The following is a 19,773-nucleotide window of genomic DNA, read 5'->3' as shown; positions in this document are numbered from 1 at the left end:
GGCTGGGATGTGCCTCACACACTTGTGGTTTCGCTGTTAAGAACCCGGACGGTGTGGTGATCCGTGGCCTTCCTCTGACCATGGCCAGTAACGGGATCTTTGCAGAGGAGTACCGATTAGCCGACATCGCAAAGTGCGTATGTCTCCTGCCACCGTCATGCTTCTGTTCTAGTTCTGTTCTCACTTCCTTGCAAGAAAATTTTTTTTGGTTGTATGGGAGTTTAAATCAATATGTAAATCACCAAGAAGACACTGAGAACCCAATTAACTGAAATTAATATTAGCATTGTTTCCACATAATTTGTCCATTTTATATGACCGACTGCCTCCGATCCCGACTCAGTAAGTGGCCACAGGAAGATGGCTTCCCCTTCTAATTCAGGGTTCCTCTGAGATTTCTTCCTTCAGGGGACTTTTTCTTGCCACTGTTACCATGTTCTTTCTCCCCTTTAGTGACTTTGGTGAGTTCCATTTTCCTATAAAGTGTCTTTGTGGCAGTATGACTGTAAGAGGCACTGAATATGTGAAACAGAATCAGATCAATTGCATTTAATTGATTACAGTCATCAATCAGGCCGAAATTCATGGGACAAAGCCGGCTTAACGATTCTTTTTCTGTTGCAAGTTCCTACAACATGTGGTTTTATCCCCCAATTCACACAGTGAGGGAATGTGGAAGATCACTGCAAAGTTTGACAACAGGGCCCAGAATCAATTCAGCTCTGAGTTTGAAGTGCGAAAATATGGTAGGTATTTTCAATTTGGCTCAACATGGTTTGGCTGTTCGACCACTTCTGACCAACTCCCAGCTTGACAACAAGCAATGTTTTGAAACAAAACAAACTACCGGCACCAGCTGGTTGACCAGCTCATACCCAGCTAGACTGGCTTCATGACCCGCTTGACCAGCACAATTGCCAGGCTGGTCATGCTGGCATAGTTGGGTTTTACAGCAGGGTATGCATCTGCTAAATGACTGGAGAAATGTAGTACTTTTTCTTTGATAATTAGGGAACTTGTCCTTGTATGGATTTTGATTTCCGTTCTGATTTGCTCTGTTCCAGTGCTCCCAGCTTTCAATGTGACACTGACTCCCAGGAAGACCTACTTCAGTGTACACGACACCCAGCTGGTGGTCGACATCTCGGCCAGGTTGGTCGTGAGGAGCAAAAACAATTAGAGATGATGTTTGCTTGATGTGTGCTTGTGTTTGTGTTTGTGTGTGTGTGTGTGTGTTATTGGCTTTGAGAGCCTTGCATTAAAAAAAATCAAGAATGTCAATGGCTATTTAACCTGAGCCTATGACAATTTATTTATTTATTTATTTATTTTTTACCAAAACCCACTCCACTTTGCTGTGCCTGAGGAAGCATTTTTGTACACTGTAGGTATCTCTACGGAAAGCCGGTGTCAGGGACTGCGTACGTTGCTTTCGGTGTGGAAGTGAACAAAGAGAAACGTCGATTGCCTCATACAATGAAGCCCATTACAGACGTGAGTGACCCTCAGGCTGCTTGATCCATTCTAGCTTGCTTTTTTAACGTTTACCCCTTCATAACACTAACGTGCCTTGCAGATCAATGGCCATTTTTAAAGGCGTATCTGCTTCTTTCACCTAATTGTAAAGTGAGATTTGAGATTTAATTGTCGGAATTTGGGTTGATAAAATGTCTTGCTGAGAATTCCCAGCGATCTCTAGTAGTGTTTTCAAATTTCACCATTTCGTATGGAGATTAAATTATACGGAATATGTGGTTGATCAAGGTCTGGGGGATCAGTCGTGTCTTGTATCCGTTGCAGTTGGAGCGGGGCTCTGCAGTACTGACGATCGATGACATCAGGGAAGCCTTTCCGAACATCCGGGACCTGATTGGCAGCCTAATTTATGTTAAAGCTTCTGTACTGACGTCTACAGGTACATTTCACGATCGCGGAGGAGAAAGCCGGCATAAGATGTACGGGCAAAATTCAAGGGCGTGTTTTACGAGTTTTCTTTGTTGCTGTGTTAGGCAGTGACCTCGTGGAGGCAGAACGAACTGGCATCAAGATCGTGGAGTCCCCTTACAAAATCTACTTCAGCAACACCCCCCAGTACTTCAAACCTGGTTTGCCGTTTTACGTGACGGTAATGCCCTCACTTTCCCATAATGCAATGTGATGTCACATTACATTTTTGCCATTTACCAGATGATTCTGCACAGGTTATTCCTGGTCATGGTTGCTGAGGAGCGGTGCCCCTGTATGCATTTGGTGAGGGGCAGGAACACGCCCTGGACAGGTCGCTAATCCACCGCAGGGCACACGCACTGAAAAAAAAAGATAATGTTAATTTCATCCTCTCCTCATGTTCAGGTTGTGGTGACCCACCAGGATGGCACCCCTGCCCCGAACGTGCCCTTTGTGCTGAGCCTGACAGACGAGCCTGTTACCACCCACCCTGGGAGCCTGCGGATGGCCCTGAACATGCCCGCCGTCTTACGCCCCTACACCATTACTGTGAGTGCCTTACGCCTCTACTCCATTACTGTGAGTGTCTTACGCTCCTACACCATTACTGTGAGTGTTTTACGCCTCTACACCATTACTGTGAGTGTCTTACGCCTCTACACCATTACTGTGAGTGTCTTACGCCCCTACACCATTACTGAGTGTCTTACGCCCCTACACCATTACTGTGAGTGTCTTACGCCCCTACACCATTACTGTGAGTGTCTTACGCCCCTACACCATTACTGAGTGTCTTATGCCCCTACACCATTACTGAGTGTCTTACGCCTCTACACCATTACTGTGAGTGTCTTACGCCCCTACACCATTACTGTGAGTGTTTTACGCCCCTACACCATTACTGTGAGTGTCTTACGCCCCTACACCATTACTGTGAGTGTCTTACGCCCCTACACCATTACTGAGTGTCTTATGCCCCTACACCATTACTGTGAGTGTCTTACCCCCTACACCATTACTGTGAGTGTCTTACGCCTCTACACCATTACTGTGAGTGTCTTACGCCCCTACACCATTACTGAGTGTCTTATGCCCTACACCATTACTGAGTGTCTTATGCCCCTACACCATTACTGTGAGTGTCTTACGCCCCTACACCATTACTGTGAGTGTCTTAGGCCTCTACACCATTACTGTGAGTGTCTTAGGCCTCTACACCATTACTGTGAGTGTCTTAGGCCTCTACACCATTACTGTGAGTGTCTTACGCCTCTACACCATTACTGTGAGTGTCTTACGCCCCTACACCATTACTGTGAGTGTCTTACGCCCCTACACCATTACTGTGAGTGTCTTATGCCCCTACACCATTACTGTGAGTGTCTTACCCCCTACACCATTACTGTGAGTGTCTTACGCCTCTACACCATTACTGTGAGTGTCTTACGCCCCTACACCATTACTGAGTGTCTTATGCCCCTACACCATTACTGTGAGTGTCTTAGGACTCTACACCATTACTGTGAGTGTCTTAGGCCTCTACACCATTACTGTGAGTGTCTTAGGCCTCTACACCATTACTGTGAGTGTCTTACGCCTCTACACCATTACTGTGAGTGTCTTACGCCCCTACACCATTACTGTGAGTGTCTTACGCCCCTACACCATTACTGTGAGTGTCTTACCCCTCTACACCATTACTGTGAGTGTCTTACGCCCCTACACCATTACTGTGAGTGTCTTACGCCCCTACACCATTACTGTGAGTGTCTTACGCCCCTACACCATTACTGTGAGTGTCTTACGCCCCTACACCATTACTGTGAGTGTCTTACCCCCTACACCATTACTGTGAGTGTCTTACGCCTCTACACCATTACTGTGAGTGTCTTACGCCCCTACACCATTACTGAGTGTCTTATGCCCCTATACCATTACTGTGAGGGTCTTACGCCTCTACACCATTACTGTGAGTGTCTTACGCCTCTACTCCATTACTGTGAGTGTCTTACGCCTCTACACCATTACTGTGAGTGTCTTACGCCCCTACACCATTACTGTGAGTGTCTTAGGCCTCTACACCATTACTGTGAGTGTCTTAGGCCTCTACACCATTACTGTGAGTGTCTTACCCCCTACCCCATTACTGTGAGTGTCTTACGCCTCTACACCATTACTGTGAGTGTCTTACGCCCCTACACTAGTACTGTGAGTGTCTTACGCCCCAAATAATTTTTTCCAATTTGGTGCCTTTTTTACTTTGGATTTATTTATTATTATTATTATTATTATTATTATTATTATTATCATTTTTGCCCGTTATCCCACATTGCTCCAGGGGGGATTGCCCCCTGCTTAGTCTAATCAACTGTAAGTTGCTTTGGATAAAAGCGTTACCTGGGGCTTTTCCAGCTAGCTGCGCTCGCTCGTCTGAATGGCCTCAGCAGCCGAACGTTCCCAGCATTCGTCACGGCCTCTGGAGTCCTCATCGCGACTCTGGTCCAGGGCTGGTTTACAGTTGATTAGACTAAGCAGGGGACAATCCCTCCTGGAGCAATGTGGGATTACGGGCAAAAATAATAATACTACTACTAATAATAATAATAATAATAATAATTATTATTATTATTATTATTATTAATGATCTATTATCCTCAGGCGGAAACGCAGAAGGACGGCCTGCAGCCGGAGCACCAGGCCAGGCACCGTATGGTGGTGAAACCCTACGCACCCTTCAACTACGCCTTCCAGAACTTTCTGCACATCTCCGCCCCACCCACGGCGTCTGCAGGGCAGACGGTCACCTTTGTGCTGCGCTTCCAAAACCAGCAAGAGCACCACAAGGCCATGATCGCAGATTTTACCTACCTGGTGTGTCCGTGCCGCACACATTTTACACAACCTAAATTGGATGCTGCTCTCCCGAGCAATTTAGACAGATTTCATTTTCTACACTCTCAGCTCATTTTAGTGAAGCAATTGAGGTTAAGTGCACTGGTCAAGGGTGAAGCACACTGCCCTACCAGTGATTCAAGTCTCTCTCTCTCTCTTTCTCTCTCTCTCTCTCTCTCAATTTAATTAAATTAAAATTGAACTTTATTAGCATGACTAATAAAATAGCCTTGACAGAGCATTAATGAACATTAACATTAATAAAAAACAACTTGCTCCCTCTTCCCCTCTTTCTCCCTTTCTTACCCCCTCCCTCTCTCTTTAACCCCTCTCTTTTTTCTTACCCCCTCCCCCTCCCTCTCTCTCTTACCCTCCCTCCCTTTCTTACCCCCTTCTATCCCTCTCTCTCTCCCTCTACCTCTCTCTCTCTCTCTCTCTGTTTAAACTCTCTGTTCCTCGTCGGAGGTGCTGAATAAAGGGAAGATCGCCGTGGCGCAGCGCGTCGCGCGGCAGAGTGGCCAGGAGGTGATTAGCGTTGCTGTCCTCGTCACGGAGAAGATGATGCCGTCCTTCCGCTTCCTGGTGTACTACACCCTGCCCTGGCAGGTCCAGACCGAGGTGGTGGCAGACTCAGTGTGGGTGGACGTGGAGGACACTTGCATGGGCGCTGTGAGTCCCACTTTAGGGTGTGTGTGGGGGCTGATTCTCACTTTAGGGTGTGTGTGGGGGCTGTAAGTCTCACTTTAGGGTGTGTGTGGGGGCTGAGTCTCACTTTAGGGTGTGTGTGGGGGCTGTGAGTCCCACTTTAGGGTGTGTGTGGGGGCTGATTTTCACTTTAGGGTGTGTGTGGGGGCTGATTTTCACTTTAGGGTGTGTGGGGGCTGAGTCTCACTTTAGGGTGTGTGTGGGAGCTGAGTCTCACTTTAGGGTGTGTGTGGGAGCTGTGAGTCCCACTTTAGGGTGAGTGTGGGAGCTGAGTCTCACTTTAGGGTGTGTGTGGGCGCTGTGAGTCTCACTTTAGGGTGTGTGTGGGCTGAGTCTCACTTTAGGGTGTGTGTGGGCTGAGTCTCACTTTAGGGTGTGTGTGGGCGCTGTGAGTCTCACTTTAGGGTGTGTGTGGGGGCTGATTTTCACTTTAGGGTGTGTGTGGGGGCTGATTTTCACTTTAGGGTGTGTGGGGGCTGAGTCTCACTTTAGGGTGTGTGTGGGGGCTGATTTTCACTTTAGGGTGTGTGTGGGCGCTGTGAGTCTCACTTTAGGGTGTGTGTGGGCTGAGTCTCACTTTAGGGTGTGTGTGGGCTGAGTCTCACTTTAGGGTGTGTGTGGGCGCTGTGAGTCTCACTTTAGGGTGTGTGTGGGGGCTGGGAGTCTTACTTTAGGGTGTGTGGGGGCTGGGAGTCTCACTTTAGGGTGTGTGTGGGGGCTGGGAGTCTCACTTTAGGGTGTGTGTGGGGGCTGTGAGTCTTACTTTAGGGTGTGTGTGGGAGCTGTGAGTCCCACTTTAGGGTGTGTGTGGGGGCTGTGAGTCTCACTTTAGGGTGTGTGTGGGGGCTGTGAGTCTCACTTTAGGGTGTGTGGGGGCTGAGTCTCACTTTAGGGTGTGTGTGGGCGCTGTGAGTCTCACTTTAGGGTGTGTGTTGGCTGAGTCTCACTTTAGGGTGTGTGTGGGCTGAGTCTCACTTTAGGGTGTGTGTGGGCGCTGTGCGTCTCACTTCAGGGTGTGTGTGGGCTGAGTCTCACTTTAGGGTGTGTGTGGGGGCTGGGAGTCTCACTTTAGGGTGTGTGTGGGCTGAGTCTCACTTTAGGGTGTGTGTGGGGGCTGGGAGTCTCACTTTAGGGTGTGTGTGGGGGCCGGGAGTCTCACTTTAGGGTGTGTGTGGGGGCTGGGAGTTCCACTTTAGGGTGTGTGTGGGGGCTGGGAGTCTCACTTTAGGGTGTGTGTGGGCGCTGTGAGTCTCACTTTAGGGTGTGTGTGGGCTGATTCTCACTTTAGGGTGTGTGTGGGGGCTGTGAGTCTTACTTTAGGGTGTGTGGGGCTGAACACTTATGGATCAGAGCAGAGCTCTTTTGTGACCCTGTATGACCAGCCTCGGTGTGCAGAGGTTCACAATGACACAATTATTCATGTGCAGTATGTGACACTGAAACCACATAAAATACATGATTAATGACCCATGTCAAATCTCCAGCAGTTGGAGAGGGGCAAAAAATAATTGTTTTAATTTCGCAAAGTAACTAGATGGATCACTGCATTTTTATAGCGCTGGAGGCCCACCAACACCACTTCCAGCAACAACTTAGTTCTCCCAGGAGGTCTTCCCATCCAAGTACTAGCCAAGTACACACCTGCTTAGCTTCTGCTATTAAGCAGGAGTTGGGGAACTGCTGCTGGGGAAGGATAAAGTATAAAGTCTGACTGTTACTGACTGTTACTGCAGATGATTGCAGATTTCTCACATAGTCGGCTGATTGCGAATTGCTTATTGCTCTCAGCATGGCATTGCTAACCTAACCACCACACATGCACAGGCAGTGTCTGAGCGGAATTTGGATTCTGGTTCCTCCTTGGACCCTGACTTGGTTCCTGCTCTCTTCCTCTCTCCTTCCACCCCCCCACCCCCCCCAGCTCAGTGTGGGTGAGAAGGAAGGGAGCAAGAACCACTACACGCCAGGAAACTCTTTTGAGTTTCAGGTCAGAGGGGACCCTGGTGCCAGGGTCAGCATGCTGGCGGTGGATAACGCTGTGTTCCTCCTGAACCGAAGAAACAGACTCACTCAGAGCAGTGTAAGTACCATACCGCCATTTCACAACTCTCACACTTATGACCCCGACCCCTGACCTTTCCACATGGTGACATCTCTGACCCACATACTACACCCCTCAACCCCCCACTTACACCCTTTACCCACATACTACACCCTCACCCTCTCACTGAACCCTTTACCCACATACTACACCCTCACCCTCTCACTTACACCCTTTACCCACATACTACACCCTCACCCTCTCACTGAACCCTTTACCCACATACTACACCACTCACCCTCTCACTGAACCCTTTACCCACATACTACACCCTCACCCTCTCACTGAACCCTTTACCCACATACTACACCCCTCACCCCCCCACTTACACCCTTTACCCACATACTACACCCCTCACCCTCTCATCCTCACATCTCCCTAACTATCTGTGTTCTGTCTCCCCATCACAACCTCCCTGTGTTCTGTATCCCCATCACAACCTCCCGGTGTTCTGTCTCCCCATCACAACCTCCCTGTGTTCTGTATCCCCATTACAACCTCCCTGTGTTCTGTCTCCCCATCACAACCTCCCTGTGTTCTGTATCCCCATCACAACCTCCCTGTGTTCTGTATCCCCATCACAACCTCCCTGTGTTCTGTATCCCCATCACAACCTCCCTGTGTTCTGTCTCCCCATCACAACCTCCCTGTGTTCTGTATCCCCATCACAACCTCCCTGTGTTCTGTATCCCCATCACAACCTCCCTGTGTTCTGTGTCCCCATCACAACCTCCCTGTGTTCTGTCTCCCCATCACAACCTCTCTGTGCTCTGTATCCCCATCACAACCTCCCTGTGTTCTGTATCCCCATCACAACCTCTCCCTGTGTGCTGTATCCCCCATCTCTTCACCCACCGTATGAATGCTTGTCTCCGTCCCGTTTGCCTCAGATCTGGGGCGTGGTGGAGAAGGGAGACATGGGCTGCAGCCAGGGAGGGGGCAGGGACGGCATGGGGGTGTTCGCCGACGCGGGGGTGCTGTTCCACTCCAGCGCCGGCAGGAGCACGCCCCCGAGACAGAGTGAGTCACGCGCCCCGCCGTTTTCACCGCGGTCCAGAGGTCTTGTTTGTTGGGACGTGGATCAATAGTTTCTGTGTTTGCTTGTGCTCGCTTTGACCCCTGAAAACTTGTGCTTTGCTGTTTACCGTTTGTTTGGTGAGAGCAGGGGTAGAAATTTCAGCAGGTCGGCCAGTAATAGATTTATTGTTACAGGCAAACAGGCTTGCGTCAATCACAAAAGCGCCTATGTGCTGGGTACGTCACAATTATTTTAAACCTGTTCAATTTGGTGTCATGTTCAATACTGAAAACTAACTTTGAGATATTAATTAATTAATAGGTACCTTTGACAAGCAAAATGGGAAAACTTATTTATGTATTGCTGGGGCACAATTCTATGTAAGTTTGACGTGGCTGGTGGTTCCAAAAGCAGGAAAGTGAGCAATGAAATACAGTGCTGTCCGTATGTCTATGGGTCTTAGACTTCAGGCAGTCATTGATTGCAAAGGATTTGCGACAAAATATTAAACATGATAACTTTATTTCAGTGTGTATTAATTTGCCCAATTACTTTTGGTCCCCTATAATTGTTTGGACTATGTATCCAAAGGGCAGTAATTCCGACACGGATCACCGACTATGGATGTAGAAACCCGGAAGGCTGCATTGTTAGTTTGCTGGAGTACAGAGTGAAAAGAACAACAAACAAAACAAAACATTTTCACTATTTACGGACGGCGCTGTGAATAAATGACAGAAACCCGCTGTGAAATGTGCTGACGAGTGCGCCTGACGAACCCGGTCTGACGGACAGCTCCGAATGTTTCCCTGCAGGTGCGCAGTGCCCCAAACCAGCCAGGAGGAGGCGCTCTGCAGCACTCCTGCAGCACCGGACCACCCTGGGTGAGTGAGCGGGAGAGGATATTCACACGCCCAAAAGCACAACATCAATATTCCCTTTTTCCTGACGCGAGTCCACGTGTTTCCTGTAATGTGCGCATTCCGTTTTCCGGGAGAGCGAGCGGAGGGAGAATTAGGGTGCTGTACTGGGGCTATGTGCGGAGTCAAATTTAGCATATGGCGCCATTGGCTCGGGCGCTAAGGGCAGTCGTCTCATTGGCTCAGGCGCTAAGAGCAGTCGTCTCATTGGCTCAGGCAGTAAGAACAGTCGTCTCATTGGCTCAGGCGCTAAGGGCAGTCGTCTCATTGGCTCAGGCGCTAAGGGCAGTCGTCTCATTGGCTCAGGCGCTAAGAGCAGTCGTCTCATTGGCTCAGGCGCTAAGAGCAGTCGTCTCATTGGCTCAGGCGCTAAGGGCAGTCGTCTCATTGGCTCAGGCGCTAAGGGCAGTCGTCTCATTGGCTCAGGCGCTAAGAGCAGTCGTCTCATTGGCTCAGGCGCTAAGAGCAGTCGTCTCATTGGCTCAGGCGCTAAGGGCAGTCGTCTCATTGGCTCAGGTGCTGAGAGCAGTCGTCTCATTGGCTCAGGCGCTAAGGGTAGTTGTCTCATTGGCTCAGGCGCTAAGGGCAGTCGTCTCATTGGCTCAGGCGCTAAGAGCAGTCGTCTCATTGGCTCAGGCGCTAAGAGCAGTCGTCTCATTGGCTCAGGTGCTGAGAGCAGTCGTCTCATTGGCTCAGGCGCTAAGAGCAGTCGTCTCATTGGCTCAGGCGCTAAGAGCAGTCGTCTGGGCAGTCGGAGGGTTGCCGGTTCGATTCTGCCCTGGGCTGTGTCGAAGTGTCCCTGAGCGAGACACCTCACCCGTAAATGCTCCTGACGAGTCCGGTCGGTGCCTGTGTGTGAATGGGCGAATGAGAAGTATGAGTTGTACACCGCTTTGGATAAAGGCGCTATATAAATGTCCCACCCCACAGAGAGCCAGTACAGCGACGCGCTCCAGCGGCGGTGCTGCCGGGACGGGATGAGGCCCATCCCCATGGCCTACACCTGCACCCGCAGGTCCCACTACGTGACCGAGGGCCGGGCCTGTGCGCGGGCCTTCCTCCACTGCTGCTCCCGCTACCGGGGCGAGGCCTCCACCACCGGGGCCCCGCCAACCACGTCCGCCCCCTTCACCCCCGCCGGCCGCCCCGGGCCCACCGGGGACGTCAGAGCCCGGGGCCGCGCCCACAGCATTCCTGTGCTGCAGCGTCGTGAGTATCCACCGATACTAATTACAGGGGACAGAGGCTGCTGTCCGCGTCTCCGCTGCCCCTGAACTCCCTTAGCTTAACAGGCCATACTTTATTTTCTCTCTTTTGAATAAATCTAATTCTATATTAAAGTGAATGTGTAGAGCCAGAAGTATATATGTGTATATCACTCACCGAGCACTTTATTAGGAACATTTTTACTTTATTGCACCTACTTATTCATGCGATTATCTAATCAGCCAATTGTGGCAGCAGTGCAATGCATACCATCGTGTAGATACGGGTGAGGAGCTTCAGTTAAGGTTCACATCAACCATCAGAATGGGGAAAAAATGTCATCTAAGTGACTTTGACCATGGAATGATTGTTTGTGCCAGACAGGGTGGTTTGAGTATCTCAGAAACTGCTGATCTCCTGGGATTTTCACGCACACTAGTCTCTAGAGTTTGCGAAGAATAGTGAAAAAAATCTTCAGCAGTTCTGCGGGCAAAAATGCCTTGTTAATGAGAGACATCAGAGGAGAATGTCCAGACTGGTCAACGCTGACAGGAAGGTGACAGTAACGCAAATAACCACACATTACAACAGTGGAATGCAGAAGGGCATCTCTGACCACACACAACACACCATAACTCTAAAGTGGATAGGTTACAGCAGTAGAAGTCTGAAATATAAGTCTCATTAAATACCCAATGAAGTGCTCACTGAGTGTATTTGTTTAGTGGAGAATAAATGAACACGGTGCAAACTGGGATGTAACAGCGAGCGTTGTAATCACTGAGCTGTGGGGAGTGCTGGACGGTCTGTAGCCTAGCAGCTGCGCTGCATGACTGGGGTCCAGGAGGTTGGTGGTTCAAGCCGCATCGTCCCAGTGTAGCCACAACGAGACAATCTGTGCAGCTGTTGGGCCCTTGACCCCCACATCGTTTCAGGGGCGACGACTTAGTAAATGGTAAATTGTTGGCCTTTATATAGCGCAGTGCAGTTGATGCTTCTCATTCACCCATTCACACCCCAACAGTGATTGGCTGTCATACAAGGCACCGACCAGCTCGTCAGGAGCATTTGGGGGTTAGGTGTCTTGCTCAGGGACACTTCGACACACCCAGGGCGGAATTGAACCGGCAACCCTCCAACTGCCATATAACTGCTGTTACCACCAGAGTTAATGTTGCCCCTTCGACTCTTTGGATAAAAAAAAAAGTTAAAAAAACTTTAATAGTGGCAGATAATGATACAGTAACAGTACCACAGTAAAAAAAAATAAAAAATAATGCAGTGACAACAATGCAAGGTGATAAATTGCCAAAGGATAAATTCCGGAAATTAGGAAGTATTTTTTCACACAGAGAGTGGTCACTGTGTGGAATAGCTTGCCAGGACATAAAGGCGTAAACGCTGTTTTTTGAAGATCAGGCTTGATAAGGTGCTAGATATTAATTAGCTTTCAGGCAAACTAAGCAGTTTAGTGGTAGGAACAGGTGAGCATTGCTGAATAGCCTGTTCTCGCCGTTATGTTATGTTATGTTATGTTATGTTATGTTATGTTATGTCATGTCATGTCATGTCATGTCATGTCATGTCATGTCATGTTATGTTATGTTATGTTATGTCATGCTATGCTATGCTATGCTATGCTATGTCATGTCATGTTATGTTATGTTATGTCATGCTATGTTATGTTATGTTATGTTATCTTATGTTATGTTATCTTATGTTATGATATGTTATGCTATTGTACGTTAATACTGTTTTTTTTTAGGTCAATTTGTAATGGTCAGCTCTCCAAGCCTTCAAGCCGAGGCGAAAGTGGAGGTTGACGAAGAGGACGATGTGGACGACGAAGAAGTGGATGACGTGGTGGACGAGAGCGACGTCTACGTCCGCTCAAAGTTCTACGAAACCTGGCTGTGGAACGAGCTCAAGCTGCCCAACGCGACGGAACCGGTCCGGATAGACGGGTGCGTCAGCCACAACGCGCCTCGCATCACGGCCACTTGCGGTGGGAGGATGTTTCGGGCCCGAATCAGGCCGTGACACCACAAAGTCACTGTGACATGTCGCACGGAAAGAGGAACGTCTATGGACGACGAATTACAGCTGTTCCACAGGCAACTTGAAAATGGCCGCCTTTCTGTTCCAGGATAGTGTCCTTCCACGTCTTACGCAAACGTGTCATCGCTTCATAAAGTTTCATTGGCTTGGTCTCAGTTTTTAAATGTCACTTAAGGTACTGTATACAGGTGAGGTTATCGGCAGAGTAGTTCATGCGGGTGTTCTGGGCAGTGGTCTAGCATGGCTAAGGGATGATGAAATCAGCAGGTTCAAGTCTCTGCCATTGTACCTTTTTTTAAAGATATTTTTTAGGCCTTTTTCAGCTTTATTGGACGGTATATAGAGACAGGAAGAATGGGGGGGGGAGAGAGAGGGAAAGACATGCGACAAAATGTCAGACGGTCGGATTCGAACCGTTGACGTCGGGGCTCAATGAGCATCAGTGCTCTGCAGGCTGCGCCACCGAGACACCCCTCTGCCATTGTACCTTTAAGTATGTGTCAAACGTGAATTTCTTCTGTCTGAATATCCAGCTGTATACTGTAAGTGGACGGTGGTTAAAATGAAAGCTTTCCCTGCTGAGGCTAGGATTTGAATCAGCTGTTAGCTGGTTGACCAGCTCATGACCAGCTTGACCAGCTAAATTTGCAATTTTACAATCGGGTTGTGAAGCCACTTTGGGCAAAGGCATCTGCTAAGAGGAGTAGACAGAGGACAGTGTTGTTTTGTTTCAATCTTTCCCCTTTTCTTCCGATTTGGTTGACAGTTGTACTCTATTCCAATTATTCACGTTAGCTGGGGATACTCTCGACATAACTCGGCGACCCAGATGGGTCCAGAGATGCTGAGAACGACACCGGCCTTCTTCAAGCCGTATCGTCTCATAGCCCGCGACCGTGATTCCGAGGCGACCTGGGCACTGTTTGACATGGCAATCCTACTAACCCCTTAGTTTGGCAGGATCGGGATTTGAGCGCGGTCCCCGGAGTGCAACTGTAATGAACCGATGCCTGCCAAACGGATCTTGTTTTGATGAAGAGTTTATCTCGGCAGGTCTCAGTTCAACCTGGCCCTGCTGTCTGTGACGTCTGTGCTTCCGGACTCCATCACGGAGTGGGGGATCCTGGCCGTCAGCTCCTCAGCCGAGACAGGTACCGCACTCTTATGTTGGAAATGTCTCCGCCTACTGGCCACTGGCTGCATGACAAGTGATAAAGTCACAAAACAAGATGGCGGTGGATGAAGAAGAATATCTGAGAGAAAGTAAGAAGACGTTGACTTTTTTTTTTTCTCTTTTTATCCAAAGGTTTCTGTGTGGCGCAGCCGTTCAACATCAAGTCCAAGAAGATCTTCTTTGTGGACTTGCGTTTGCCGCACTCAGTGGCAAGGAACGAGCAAGTGGAGGTCAAAGCCGTGCTCCATAATTACAGCGATATGGACATGGAGGCAAGCCAGCATGAAGCGTCTCTGCTGCCTCTGAACTGAGTTTAACAGGCCATACATATTTTTCCAGGATTAAAATGTGTTTTTCTCTTTTTTTTAAAACTATATTAAAATGAATGTATAATGAGTCCATAACAACAGGACAAAGTCAACAACACAAATCATTAAACTGACAGGAAACAAACAGATACAGGATGAACACTACACTGAAGAAAATGGAGAAAACAAAATGGGCTTAACATACAAAACAAAAGTAGTTTTGTATGTTAAGTAGTTTTCATTACATCAAGTGAAAATAAGTTATTTTAAGTTAGCCCAAAGATATATTTAAAAGTACCTAAAAAGGTACAAATGCTTGGGGCAGTACCTAATAGGAACATAAAATTGTACCCCTAGCCAGCAATATATAATTTGTATTACCTTTTGTTGCTTGGAAAACATATTTATTTGTACCCAAAGAGTACATTAGGGAAATTTGATCCTTGAAGTGCAAAAGTGTGCCTCCGCAGTCCCTTTAGAGGCATACCCTGTGGTAAATGGTCAATGGCTGCCATTTATACAGCGCCTTTATTCAAAGCTCTGTATAATTGATCTCATTCACCCATTCATACACACCCTCGCACACCAACGCCAATTGGCTGCCATGCAAGACGCCAACCAGGAGCATTTGGGGGGTTAGGGGTCTTGCTCAGGGACACTTCGACACGCCCAGGGCGGGAATCGAACCTGCAACCCTCCGGCTGGCAGACGGCCGCTCTCGCCACCTCAGCCAGTGTCGGCCGCTGCGGCCCCCGGTGGCAGAGCGGGGTTGGCCGCGGTGCGTCTGAGCTCTGACCCTCCTCTCCGCAGGTCATCGTTATCCTGTACCGGACGGAGGACATCTGCAGTGTGGCGTTCACGGACGACCATCGTCAGAAGGTCACGCTCCCCGCAGAGTCCTCCAGGGCCATCCCGTACACCATCGTGCCCCTGCGGGCAGGGGAGCTGGAGATGCAGGTGAAGGTGCTGGCCCGTCAATTCTTGGGGTCCGACGGGGTCCGGAAGAAGCTGCGTGTCGTGGTGAGTCCCCCCCCCCCCCCCCCGGCCTCCTCTACGCACCCCAAAATGTCCCTGCTGGAAAAAAAAACAGCTCAGGCTAGGTTTTGAAACGGCTAGTTGCTGGTTGACCAGTTCAGACTGGCTACGGGCTCGACATGTGTCAGCTGGTTGATCAGATCAGACCAGCTCCCAGCTTGTCATGGTTTCACCAGCTCAAGCTGTGTTTTGAAACAGCTGGTCAGATAAGCTACGAGCACTAGCTTGTTGACCAGCTCCTACCAAGCAAGGCCAGCTTATGACCAGCTAGGCCATGCTGATCGACCTGCTCATGACCAGCTTGACCAGCTCAATTTTCTTTCTGGTCAAGCTGGCATAGCTGGATTTTACAGCAGGGGGGAGTGGGATGGTGTACACATAATTTGAATACCCGGCAAGTCATTTATAAATTTCCACATAATTTGAAAGCCGAAACCAGCAACTGGCAATCCTAGTCTAAAGCAGTGAGATTTGCAGTGAGATTTCAGGAAAGGCAGTTTTCTGGCAGATGTGTTCCCAACCCCTGTGTGTTTGTTTGCTATCCAGGTGGAGGGGGTTCAAAAGACTAAAGTCCAAAGTTTCATTCTGAATCCCTCCCTCAAAGGGGACAAGGGTGAGTGGGTTACATTGTGTTGACATTTTGCGCCTTGTGTGTAGCTCTTTGTATGTAAACGCATTGCCTCGATATACAAAAAAAAGAAAAAAGAAAAAGTCAAGAAATAAGATCTTTCAAGTATTAGCTTGTTTTAAGTTACTGTCTGCTTCACAAGTGAAACTTTCTCACCAATTGGTGGTCTCATTTAGTAAAAAAAAAAAAAAAGACTGAGATACTCAGATTGCTTCATTATGTCTGTGTCTCCCACCACTGCTATGTCTGCCGCTAACCACCTTTTTTTCAGACGGGAAACAGATAGTGCGGGTGGAAAGCATCAGGCTGGACTCGCTGGTTCCTAACTCCAGCCCACAGACCTACATCAATGTCAGAGGTACAGAGGCCCGCTGTGTTTCTAGCGAGGTATAAATAATGCCCCTCATAATGCCTTCCAGTGGCTTTGTACTGCAGCCTTCCTGCGGCCGAAACCTAAAAACCTGACCAAGCACGGTTTTTATAGCCCTGATTTTTCCATTTTTGTTTGCATTCTATGCATATACTAACTGAGTGCCCCCCATGGCTGACTGATCCCCCCCTCCCCCTGGCTGACTGCCCCCCCTGGCTGACTGATCTCCCCCTCCCCCTGGCTGACTGCCCCCCCCTCCCCCCTGGCTGACTGATCCCCCCCTCCCCCATGGCTGACTGATCCCCCCCTCCTCCTGGCTGACTGATCCCCCCATGGCTGACTGATCCCCCCCTCCCCCTGGTTGACTGCCCCCCATGGCTGACTGATCCCCCCCTCCCCCTGGCTGACTGACCCCCCCCCCCCCATGACTGACTGATCCCCCCCTCCCCCTGGCTGACTGCCCCCCCTGGCTGATTGCCCCCCCCGGCTGACTGCCCCCCCATGGCTGACTGTCCCCTTACAGGCAGCCTGATCGCCGACACCATCGACAACTCCATCAGCGCCGACGCCCTGGGCGCGCTGATCCGCATGCCTGGGGGCTGCGTGGAGCAGAACCTGGCCACCATCACCCTCCCCCTCATCGCCACGCACCACCTGGACAAGACGCTGCAGTGGGAGAGCGTGGGCGTCCAGCGGCGAACGGAGGCCCTCACCTACATTAAGAGAGGTCTGTTTCATCTGCCTCTCACAAGGGGCTCAGCTCTGTTATGGCCCTCAGCAGCAACCTGGGGGCCGACCGTAGCGTCGAAAGGGTCCTCCAGGGGGGCGACGTGGCTCAGGCGGTATGAGCAGTAGTCTGGCAGTCGGAGGGTTGCAGGTTCGATCCCCCGCCCGGGCTGTGTCGAAGTGTCCCTGAGCAAGACACCTAACCCCCAAATGCTCCTGACGAGCTGGTCGGCGCCTTGCATGGCAGCCAATCGCCGTCGGTGTGTGAATGGGTGAAGAAGCATGAATTGTACGGTGCTTTTGGATAAAGACGCTATATAAATGCCAACCATTTACCATTTAATCTCGCACTGTAATCTTGAGCCTGCATGCTTGCTAATCAATCAGGGAAAGAATGTTTAGAAAGAGAGCAGCCTCGTATACTGAAATTTCAAGATGAAATTTTACTGGCCGAAGCAATGCAGGATTGCATTGGGTTGCTGTTTGTGATTTCTTCGGACAGGTTATGAAAAGCAACTGGCGTACCGCAGGACAGACAACTCATACCCCCCGTATTCAAAAGAAGGAGCCAGCACATGGTAGTGAAAAATGTCATTAAAAACTTAATTTGAGCTTGGTTTTTTCCTCATTATACTTTTAATCAGTTATTGTCAGTTGACATCGTTGATTGAGCTCCCTATGAGATTAGTAGTCAACGAATCAGCAATTCAGAGTGAAACAATTGCTTGTTTCGACAGTTGAAATAGACATTATATTTAAGTTCATGCATATCTCTGACACCCTCTAAAAAAGGAAAACAATGGTGATATTTCCTCCGATACAGTTTGACCAGGTGGAATAAGAGGTCTCAGAACTCGATGTGTAATTTGCTGATGGTTTCAGCGAAGGGCTCTTCTCACAGCGAGACGCTGTGAGGTGGCCGGACCTGGGTACAAATACATAATTGTTTTGGATTCAAATACTTTTCTACACCTCACTTGAGCTTGTCTGGTGTATTGGAACCTATGAAATGCTCTCAAAAGGTGCTGAACCCCGCCTTCTGGTCCACGTGGTTGGGTCAGTCGCACCACGCACCCCGGTCTGGAGGTGACATAGCCATGTCTTTGTCCATTCAGGGTCACGGCGTACACAGTGAAAGTCTTCTCCATGGCGTACCCCATCATTCCCGTGAAGGAGGACCATGTCTGCGGACCGCTCCTCTACTTGCTGAGGGAGAAACAGCTTGCCACTGGGGCCTTCAAAGAGGACACCCCGGTCTACGATGCATCCATAACGGTAGCTTTCCTGCTGTGAACGGCCTGTAGTGTTGTGGTTAAGGTAATGACTGGGACATGCAAGGTCGGTGGTTCTAATCCCGGTGTAGCCACAATAAGATCTGCTCAGCCGTTGGGCCCTTGAGCAAGGGCCTTAACCCTGCATTGCTCCAGGGGAGGATTGTCTCCTGCTTAGTCTAATCAACTGTACGTTGCTCTGGATAAAAGTGTCTGCCAAATGGCAATAATTTAATGTAATGTAATGAACGGTCGAACCGACCACCATTGTGAAGCTACTGGAGAGTAGCAGTGTAAAGCACAGCACAGTTTAGGAGGAATACCGGCTGAATGGCCTGTATCCCTTCTCATGTTCTTCTCTGCTGAAAAAAACAAACAGCTGAAGCTGTGTTTTGAAACGGCTGGTAGCTGGTTGACCAGTTCAGACCAGCTCCCAGCTTGACATGGTTTGACCATCTCAGACAAGCTGCCAGCACTAGCCGGATGGCCAGCTCATACCCAGCTGGACCAGCTTCAAGATCAGGTTGACCATACAGGTTGACCATCTCATACCCAGCTAGACCAGCTTTAAGAACAGGTTGACCATACAGGTTGACCAGCTCATACCCAGCTAGACCAGCTTTAAGAACAGGTTGGTCACGCAGGTTGACCAGCTCATACCCAACTGGACCAGTCGTCAATCTGGTCAAGCTGGCATAGCTGGATTTTACTGCAGGGGTATGATACAGTAGGATGAGAGTCTGGGCTCTGTGCATTTACAGGCTCTGTGGGGGCCATTTTCTGCCCATGACTCTGGCACGGATGTACCGCCAGGGCCCAGGATTGACCGTGCTGCTCCTTCTCTCTGCGGTTTCAGGGCGGCGTTCGGGGGTACGAGTCCTCTGCCACGCTCACGGCCTTTGTGATCATCGCCATGGCAGAAGCCAGGGTCGTGGGATCCTGCCTCGATCCCAGATATCCCCACATCGTGCCCGAGGTAACTTCTGACCGGCTGGTCTCAGGGACACGGGGTGCCGTTCCGCAAGTTCGCCAAAAGGCCAGGAAGAGGCTTTTTTTTTTTTAGGCTTTTTTTCAGCTTTATTGGACAGTATATAGTATAGAGAGACAGGAAGAATGGGAGAATGGGAGCGAGAGAGAGGGGAAGACATGCGACAAATGTCGGACGGTCGGATTCGAACCGCCGACGTCGCGGCTCGTAATGAGCATGCGGTCAGTGCTCTACAGGCTGCGCCACCGAGACACCCAGGAAGAGGCTATTTGACGGGGTACGCAATGGTAGACCATGGAACCGGAGTAACGTTGTGCGGTGGACGAGATGGAGAAAGAGGGGGGGCAGTGGGAGAGAGGGTAGAAGAGGGGAGAGAGGGAGAGAGAGAAAGAGGGGGGGGCAGTGGGAGAGAGGGTAGAAGAGAGG

General features: G+C 49.6%; 1 protein-coding gene across 1 annotated transcript in view; it reads left to right on the top strand.

Moving 5' to 3' along the window:
- Positions 1 to 19,773, top strand: part of c3b.1 (complement component c3b, tandem duplicate 1) — a 36,953-nt gene that overhangs the window by 4,791 nt on the left and 12,389 nt on the right. Inside the window, exons 8-30 of the mRNA XM_061230580.1 lie at positions 42 to 133; positions 664 to 746; positions 1,065 to 1,152; positions 1,389 to 1,494; positions 1,801 to 1,915; positions 2,010 to 2,125; positions 2,353 to 2,496; positions 4,606 to 4,818; positions 5,305 to 5,508; positions 7,466 to 7,624; positions 8,536 to 8,665; positions 9,479 to 9,547; positions 10,514 to 10,792; positions 12,555 to 12,753; positions 13,901 to 13,998; positions 14,154 to 14,293; positions 15,140 to 15,349; positions 15,911 to 15,977; positions 16,264 to 16,350; positions 16,886 to 17,089; positions 17,591 to 17,666; positions 18,204 to 18,363; positions 19,216 to 19,335. Coding sequence (XP_061086564.1) covers positions 42 to 133; positions 664 to 746; positions 1,065 to 1,152; positions 1,389 to 1,494; positions 1,801 to 1,915; positions 2,010 to 2,125; positions 2,353 to 2,496; positions 4,606 to 4,818; positions 5,305 to 5,508; positions 7,466 to 7,624; positions 8,536 to 8,665; positions 9,479 to 9,547; positions 10,514 to 10,792; positions 12,555 to 12,753; positions 13,901 to 13,998; positions 14,154 to 14,293; positions 15,140 to 15,349; positions 15,911 to 15,977; positions 16,264 to 16,350; positions 16,886 to 17,089; positions 17,591 to 17,666; positions 18,204 to 18,363; positions 19,216 to 19,335 — 3,159 coding nt within the window. The remainder of the gene's footprint in view (positions 1 to 41; positions 134 to 663; positions 747 to 1,064; positions 1,153 to 1,388; positions 1,495 to 1,800; positions 1,916 to 2,009; positions 2,126 to 2,352; positions 2,497 to 4,605; positions 4,819 to 5,304; positions 5,509 to 7,465; positions 7,625 to 8,535; positions 8,666 to 9,478; positions 9,548 to 10,513; positions 10,793 to 12,554; positions 12,754 to 13,900; positions 13,999 to 14,153; positions 14,294 to 15,139; positions 15,350 to 15,910; positions 15,978 to 16,263; positions 16,351 to 16,885; positions 17,090 to 17,590; positions 17,667 to 18,203; positions 18,364 to 19,215; positions 19,336 to 19,773) is intronic.

Source organism: Conger conger, chromosome 2 (genome assembly GCF_963514075.1).
Source record: "Conger conger chromosome 2, fConCon1.1, whole genome shotgun sequence".
Classification (NCBI taxonomy): Eukaryota; Metazoa; Chordata; class Actinopteri; order Anguilliformes; family Congridae; genus Conger; species Conger conger.
This window is presented reverse-complemented; position numbering and strand designations above follow the sequence as displayed.